The 9,134-nt window shown below is 28.7% G+C and overlaps 1 protein-coding gene across 2 annotated transcripts in view; it reads left to right on the top strand.

Annotated features, from left to right (window-relative positions):
* Nucleotides 1–9,134, top strand: part of twz (BTB/POZ domain-containing protein twz) — a 172,167-nt gene that overhangs the window by 27,652 nt on the left and 135,381 nt on the right. The window contains exon 2 of one of the 2 annotated variants that reach the window (XM_014424425.2): nt 2,341–2,436. The exons of the other annotated variant lie outside the window; for it this stretch is intronic. Within the exon in view, the coding sequence (XP_014279911.1) occupies nt 2,369–2,436 (68 nt within the window). The 5' untranslated portion in view covers nt 2,341–2,368. The remainder of the gene's footprint in view (nt 1–2,340; nt 2,437–9,134) is intronic. 2 annotated transcript variants of the gene reach the window in all.

Genomic DNA, 9,134 nt, shown 5'->3' on the forward strand with positions numbered 1-9,134 from the left:
TTTTATTTATTTTTCATTTAGAATTACAGGAACATTCAGTTTTTTGTTAAATGTATTATATTTGTAAATTATATTTTATTATCTGATTAAAGACATATTTTTTAATGCCATTATTAGTTAATACATGGATATGGATATAAAATATCAGCCATATTTATAACTGCTATACTCCTAAATAGTATATTTTGTACTGTTTGCATTGGGGATCAATCCTCCTTTATATGATATGAACGTTAGTAAATGTTTATCGAAAACAATTTAAAGGCTTGTAAATTAATTAAACCGGCCAGTTAATTAACTAGTCGGAGTGTGGTGGATTGGACTTACTTCAGGATGATGTTACCTTAACAGAGAGTCAATTGCATCCAATATATTGAATCAATAAGGTACCAATTTATCACTGCTTTTGTTGTTAATTAATGTTTCCACCTTTGTCCTCCTAGTGAACGTCCAATTTCAATTTAATCTATCATTTACCTCAATCTGAGTATTAGGCTTCTGGGCTAATTAAACTAAACAGGTGTAGATACTAAAACTTTTTAAATAAAATGAACCATATAAAACTAAATAAACATGTCAAACAGTTATTGAAGTTGGTGTTAATATTTCACTATTGATTATGTAGCAAATCCGTTTCACCCGACTAATTTCACTTAATTTTACGTTTAATGAAGAACTTAAATATAAATTTAGTTACACTGTATCAGTTCGAGAGTGTAGTTTTGATCTACTACTTATAACTAAAATATTTGGTTAATATTTGGTCTCAATATTCTTCATTTAACTAATCCGGTCCATCTAATGAAATAACATATTTTATTATTAACAGTTTCAAAACGCTATTAATTATTTATTAAATAAATCAAATTGTATCCTTGTATAGCCTCAGCACTTTTGATTACATCAATAGTCCAACGTTTCAACCATTTCGGCCATCCTCAAGGACAATCTAAATATTTAACAGCTTATTATATATTCATTTTTAACAATTATAACTACAACATCATCACTAATAATATAACATACCTTCAATATAAATTTTCACCTCACATCAAAATTTAAAAAATTGTTTTGCAGGCTATTCTGCCCAGGTCATTAATTATAAGTCAAAATCACCCTATCAACAAGTTTATGAGAGATTTTAAGTAAAATAAATTAATGAAAAATTTTTGTTACTATTTACAATTAATGTTAATCTGAAGTTTAATAATTGGAATAATAATTGAGACCAAAACGCAATTTGAATTAAATTAAAAACAAGGCTGACCTGAGTGTGTGGAAGGTTATAAATAGTTTGCTTATATGGTAGTGATAGTGTGGATTAACTGAAAATTATAAGTTTTAAAAATTAATGAATTTTTAGAAAAATAGGTAACCAAACATAAGCTTAGGTAAGCTTATTAATAATAAATATGACTCTCTAATAATTCACTTTTTCATAGGGTGTTTTGACTTAAAATTAATGACCTGGCCAGAATAGCCTGCAAAACAATTTTAAAATTTTGATGTGAAGTGAGAATTTATATTTGGAGGTATATTATATTATTTGTGATAATGTTGTTGTCATAACTGTTACAACTGAGTATATAGTAAGCTGTTAAATATTTAGATTGTCCTTGAGGATGACTGAAATGGCCAAAACGTTGAACTATTGATGTAATAAAAAGTGTTGAGACTATACAAGGATACAATTTGATTTATTTAATAAATAATTACCAGTCAAATTGAAAAAAAATAATTTGCAGGTTATTACGCCCAAGTCAATTTAACACAGTTAAATTGCACCTATAAAACACAAACAATAAGGGAAAGCATATTCCTTTACTAATAAATTCCATTCTATGTTTTAATTTACATTTTTGTCATTGTAGCATTTATTAATAATTTTTATCCTTCATAATTTTTATATCCTACTATCATTAACTAATCACAACATTATTACATAGTCTACCTCAACAACCAGGTTGGGTATATTGTTTTGTTTTTTTACAGTTCTATTTTGTATATAAGTTTTTGGTATATATTTTTATTCTACTTATTTTTATTTTTTAAATTTGAAATAATTTTTTTTCACAATTATTTTTGTTGTATGTGTTTTACATTCTTATTCGTTTCTCGTCATTGCACTTACTTGATATGCACTTACAATAACTAAAAATTTGAGTTTGTCTATGAACATGTAGCTATTTGTAAAATTTATTTTTAAAAAACGCAGTGTGGAACTTATTTGCCTGGTATGAACGTTTATTTTGTTTGTTATCGTCGAAATGGGATGCTCTACAGTCCTATTAATATTAACCAACATTTTGGCAATTTTCTAAACCTTGGAATGTAATATAGGTTATTCTCCAGCAAAATCCCCTTGAACATGGAAGTATCAGCATTACCGGTTGACGGATCCAGGGATAGTCTCAGTTGGTCGAGTTGGCGGAAGAGGTAAAGTGAATAAATTAAAATTTTTATTTATTTTATTATTATTATTATTATTTTGTGTGTATTTTGATTTTCCGGTGAGGATGAATTACAAAACTCTTTGTAGGCACAAAACAGCTTATTTTGAAATAATTAAATTACCCAAAAATCCTTTTCATTCCTGTGCTCAAGAATTTTTTTTTCTAGAAAGAATTGGATAATTTATTTAAATATAAAACCTGTTAATTTTTAGCAATAAATTACTTCCATCACTGAATGGATTAACTATCTTAATAAGTAATTAACATCATTATCATCATAACGTTTGCGTATTCAACACATACATCGTTAAGATTTGTTATTTTTTTCAATACTTCCAACAAATACTGTAAGAGATAAATATCAGGTTAATGATAACATATTAAACTTTTGTTGACGAGAAACTATAATCTGGCACAGTTTCGGATAAACTCGTACTTAGATTTAATTTACAAATAGAAGACCAATCAAGTTTGGAAAAATATTTTTTATTATATAGAGGGATAGAAGTGCGACATTGAAAAGTTTCGAATACGAGTTTTCGACAAAAATACACATTTTATGGCAAACTGAGTTCAAATTTTCATGTCTTGCAAAATTATTTTATTAAGAAACAAGGTTATTAATATAGATGTACAATTAACTATTTGTAATATTTTGGAACTATAGATAACTTACATAAAAAGTCATGAAAGGGAACAGAGAGTCACGAAAAACGCTTAGATAAACTTAATTTATACATAAATGTTTTCATGTAATTTATAAATTAATGATTTGATATTTCCATGGCTGTTATGACAATCATCCGTTTTATTGCTATTTGTTTATAAATGTAATTTATAGTAAGAGAATCACACCTTTCTTATTAAATATGTAGCAGTACTTGTGCTAATATAATGAATAATTAAACGGCTGAAATGATTATCTTATTTATATAATTTTAAGGAAAAATTAAATCCTTCACACTTCTTTAAACCTTTACTATAATGAACATACTGAGCTTTAATCTGTAGCGTTAAAATCTATAATGATATATTTTTGTTTAATGTGAATTATTTACTTAAAATGTGCAATATAATAAAAGCTTCAAAAAGTATGATGGATCCCTTAAAATTATTAAAATAATATTAATTTTTTTTTTAAATTTTTTATTTAGAAGTAGACGTTAAGCAAGAAAATAAAATATATACAAGATATTTCGTATTAACTGTACCACCACACTAATAAACTAGTACCTCTACACACATAAAGTACCACGAACATTTCCGACTACACGTACCGAAGACTAGGAAGAAGGTGGATGAGGAATATCCTTAGTGAACGAAATCAATTAAAATCAGGAGAAGGAACAATGGGTACCGGTTTCTATCATGCAATTTTTTAAATTTTACAAGATATCACATTTTCTGGTGGTCTTCAACCTGAAGACTTGAATAAATTAATAAATGAAATCAATAAAAAAAAAAAAAATAATATATATATAATTTCAATTCCTCATCTATTCATTTCTAGATTAATTCCGTTGTCACATTATTTCGTTAAAATTGTTTAAAGGATAATTTATAAATATGTTTTAAATTTTAAAGTATAAATTGCTCAGATCGTTTGATTAGTTTTATGCTCAGATATTAATAATCCAAGATATGTTATATTTATAATTTTCATTTTCTTCATGTAAATGTTTTTATTTTTACTATGAAATTAATGATGATTTTTACATTTTTCATGATACAATAGTCATAGTTAAGTTTGATGAAAATAAAAGCTCAGTGTTCAGGCTCTATGCTACAAACTCCAAGGACCTGGTTGGGATCTTGCACAACCGTTGGCCAGTAACTGTACTTCCTTACAAATGTACTGCACTCTTGACCCTTCATAGGTCGTAGCGGTAATATATATATATATATATATATATATATTTGTTATTTCGTAGTTTGAATAGTTTTCTTGTTCATTTATTATACATTAACTTAACTAGAAAATAATTGTATATTTGAACTTTCGAAAACAATTGTGGCATATTTATAATTTTTTTTTAAATTATTTTAAGGGGCGCTTGAGGGTTTTAAAAGCCGACATCTGGCAGGGAAGATGGTATAAGAGAGAAGACGCAAGTTGCCCTAATAGGGTGGTCGAGCGGGCGGAGGGCAGATGGCTTTAGTACTCCTGGACATCTGCTGTTTACATAGCTCCAGGGCTTTTTAGTCACCCGTTGAAGCGTTAAAGCCAACACACACTGCCTCCTAGTGAATATATAATAGCGTTTAGAGTTAATGCAGTAAAATGTATATTGTTATTAGTTAAATTCTTAGTACTTCACTAGTATATTTGGCAAGATCCTGCCTTTGTAGGTGTAATAAATTTTGATATTAGCCTATGAAAGTTGATATTTTAGTGAAAAAGCCAACAAATTAATAAAATAGACTATTTTTTAGCCTCCTGCTTAACCTAGACGGGTAGTCATGTTTTTTCCGAATAAGGCCAGGTACTGCTATGTAAGAATACATATTTTTACTGTGGAAAGTTAAAAAAAAAACAAGAAAAAAAAAACGGAAATAAGCTGTCCGAAACGGCCTAATCTTAAAACAGAAATGTTAAGACGGGATATTTTTTTAATAATTAGTGTCGGTGCTACAAAACATTTTGTAGAAAAAAATAAGTAGAAAAGTCTAAACTTTCCCTTGTCGAACATTTTAAATATTCAACATGTTGTTATTTTTTTTATCTAGTTTACATTATCTTTAAAAAATTTATTGAAAGCTTGGTCATTTAGAAACTACCAAGCATAAAATGACCGGATGTTCTGAATTTTATATTTGCAGAAACAATATAAAATTGAAATTCAGGAAGCTTTTTAGGTACCAAATTATTGTAAATATAGTCTACCTTCATCATTCAATTACATTATTATCTGACAGATGTGTATTTTGGCAGATAATGAATAAATAAAATAAAAAAAGCTATCTACGGCAAGATGAGTAATAATTATTTCTGGTGATAACTCGTAACTCATGGAATCGAAAAGATAAAAAACATTGTTTATGATCAATAATTTTTAAAATATTTGATCAATCTTTAGAATTTTTTTTTCGTACATAAGAGTTACTATTTTACAGATACGAAGCGCCATTTCTGAACCACTGAAATGTTGATCTATTAAAGCTGAGATTTACTGTAAAAACGTCACTTTCATTTTCGATATGTCATAACTTAAGAGTGGACTAACCTACTTTCAGAGTGCCCGTGAACAAATCCCCATCTTTACGCAGACAGATTAATGCAAATCCCCTCAAGGACTGAGAGAGGGGAGCGATTGATGTAAGATTGATGGTGTACCCTAACGGGGAGACAGTAGCCAGCTCTCATGCTAATATCCCAACTAATGGCCTACAAAACTGTCGTAAATCTTATAGTCTGCCCTCTATAATAACCAACTCTTGGGATAAGGCCAAGCCCCGGGGGGTAATTGAAAATCGACAGCCTTCTCTCTTCCAAATAACATCTCTCCGATCTCTCTCTCATACCTGGATCACAGGAGTATTGCACGTACCTAAGGAAGAGTAGGTCAGTACCGCAGGAATGCCTTTCAAATTTGATCAGGTTTTTACCAGTAAATCACAATAAAAATTAATATTCAACAAGACTTGCTAGGTTTAAGGCAGTGGTTCCCAACTCCTAAAAGTCCGCGGATCACCAAGCCAGAACCTTGTGCGAACTACCCGCATTCCTAACTTGGGATAAAGGGTTCTTCTCAGGAAAATGTTTGGAAATACAAGACTTAAAATAGCATTTAAAGCTCTGAATTTAACAATGAAAAAAAATAATTGAACAAGAAGTAAGAAAAAATTAGGTTTTAACTACGCTCATAAATTCTATATCACCTGGTAATTAAGTAAAATGAATTATAATCAATGGATGTGAAGGTAACGTTGAATCCCTTGATATACAGCTCTAAAAATGCTACCCTTATGCAATTTGTAACCTGTTGATACAGGAGGCTTTCCAATTCGATTCATTGTTTTTCAAAACTTTTTGTGAGGTAAGTTGCATTAATCACTATGTACTGTATAGTGTCGGCAGCCATGTTTTTTTAAAGTTTAATTTTTATATAGACTGAAAATTTTTGGATATCCTCATTCAGACTCATTGGTCCTACAGGACCTTAGGTTACAGCCTAATGAGCAACGTTGGTAATTTGGGACCCCTTTTCCAAAACTTGATATTGATTCAAATATGTGTTTTGTATTAATTTAGATATGCATTACTAGTATTATTTTTAATTGCAAAATACGAATGATAACAAATTGCTTATCTTGAAATTATACATCGCCCCTAAATAAAAATAAGGAAAATAAATAAAATTGTTCTCATTGATTAAAATACAAAACAATTAAAACAAGGAAATCATTTTGTACTGTAGACATTTTTTTTTTAGTTTTATCATACTTTTTTTAATATATATATAAATGGTCAATGTAGTTTCACAATTAGGTTAGAGATCCACCCATTTACATACAATAGTAGATTCATATTCTCTTAAAACAAAATTGGGTTTCATATTCCATTTCCTCTTCAAAATACAAAAACAAAAAAAAAATATAATTTCGTTATCATAGTGCTATTTCTTATAAATTTTTTATTCTTTCATTTGAAATCTATTGAGCAGTGTTAATCTAATTTAACTGTAAATCGGATTAGCACTGCTCAATAGATCAATGGAACATTAAATAAAATATTTAATCGCAAAAATCATTATCAACATCAAATTAAGCACTAGTAATATTAAACGTAAAACACAAGTAGGGATGGATATAATAAGTTTATTTTTGTCTTAATGTTTAATAACCTAATAAATATTCATAAAATATAATAATGTCAGCATTATTAAAATATATTATTACAAAATCATGATAAAACCTACGTACTTTTAGGAATATATGGTTTGAGATTTTATTATTCCTTTCAATAAGTTCAAGTAAGAATTTACCAATAATTTTGGAATATTGCAAGTAGTACAAATTGATCTATGACTCAATATTTCTTCTGTGGAAAAAAAAGGAAAGTTACTTCCTCGTCTCGAAATAGTAGACTACAAGACAAAGACATGATAATACTTTAATAATTTTGTTTTACAGATTTCATCTAAGTTTCAATAAGTTTTTTAAAAGCGTCTGCCAAGTATATAAGTCAGTATTTCTTGTAATTTTCGATCTGTAGGTACATAATCACCTATGTTTCAAGCTTTGAGAATGATTTATTATCTTTATTTTTTAATAAATTTTATTTGACGTTTAAAAACAATATTTACATAAGGGACCGGTTCTTAAATATATGCATGGCAAGAAACATACTTCTAAGCTTATTTAAAAGAAAGTAAAGGATGGAATTCAATAAAATTGATATTGGATCATTTTTATTAATATTCATTAAATTAATCTCTAGCCTTCCTCCGACATTGAACTATGGAGCCCTTTTTGAAATATAGATGTTTCAAAGAAAATACCTAGGGATATGTACCTAAAAATATAAGTATTAACCTTTTTCATTAAATATAGTGAAGAAAGGTGTAAATTAGAAACATTGAACTATGAAATTATAAAACTATTTATTGACCTCAACATAGCCTGCAATACAAAAAAGTTTGAAACATTTGAAATCAACTTAATGAGAAGGATGAACCTGGTGTACTGCTACCAATTTAGTAATCCTCGGCTATATTTTCGTCAATAGTAATATTGTTGAACGTGACAACTTATAGTTATTCATCACCACCCAATTGCACCTGTCGCCATCACCACCCCCCTGAATCGTTGCAGCACCCACCAGGGGCGGTGGCGCTCATTTTGGGAATCAGTGTATTAAACCGTAAACTAACAAAAAAGGTAAAATTCCTTTCAATTTTGCCAAAAGCTGAGATATATCATTTTTATACGATTCCAAATCTAACATGGAAACGCATTTACATGAAAAATTAGTATAAATTTCATACCGTTTTTCAATTTCAGGCACTTTTTAAACATTACTCGATTAAGCTATCTAAAGTCTCCTCTTCCCGTTTTAAGCTAACATTTCAAAAGTCATGTAGGACCGTCGCTCCCCGGGTGTCTTAGTGGGGTGGGTCCGCCAGGAAAGATGGCCTTTTTTGTGTTTTTTGATCTCCTCTTGTGAGATTGTGACATGTCGTACATGTACATGTTTATTATATTATATTATGTATTATTATTTTGTCATCTAGGTAAACGAATACGAAAGGCAACGATAAAATGCTGTCCAGTAGTCGCTGAAACGGAGTATAGTTATGTTATTATAAATGATAATCTAAAATTAACATAAATTAGAAATAATCCATAACACAAAACAATAATTTAATTAGTTTAATAATTTTTTTTTTTAGATTGATAGATTTATTTATTGATAGATATTACAATCTGCCAAACAGTTGTGGGCAATAGGTAATAGTGATGAATGATCTCATACATACTAAAATAAAATAAAAAAAATAATAATGGGTCATTCTTTCTATAATTTTCCTATTTATTCCCGCGGTCCACCAAATTGTCTGATTGTTTTTTTACAGCCTCCTGCAGCCAAAAAAAGACGAAAAATGACTTTACCTGATTTTTTTGTCGAATCCTGCGTCTACAAATAATTATTTAATTTTTTGCAATAAAAACATGATTAAA

This window comes from Halyomorpha halys, unplaced genomic scaffold (assembly GCF_000696795.3).
Source record: "Halyomorpha halys isolate HHAL.00 unplaced genomic scaffold, Hhal_1.1 Scaffold469.1, whole genome shotgun sequence".
Lineage (NCBI taxonomy): Eukaryota > Metazoa > Arthropoda > Insecta > Hemiptera > Pentatomidae > Halyomorpha > Halyomorpha halys.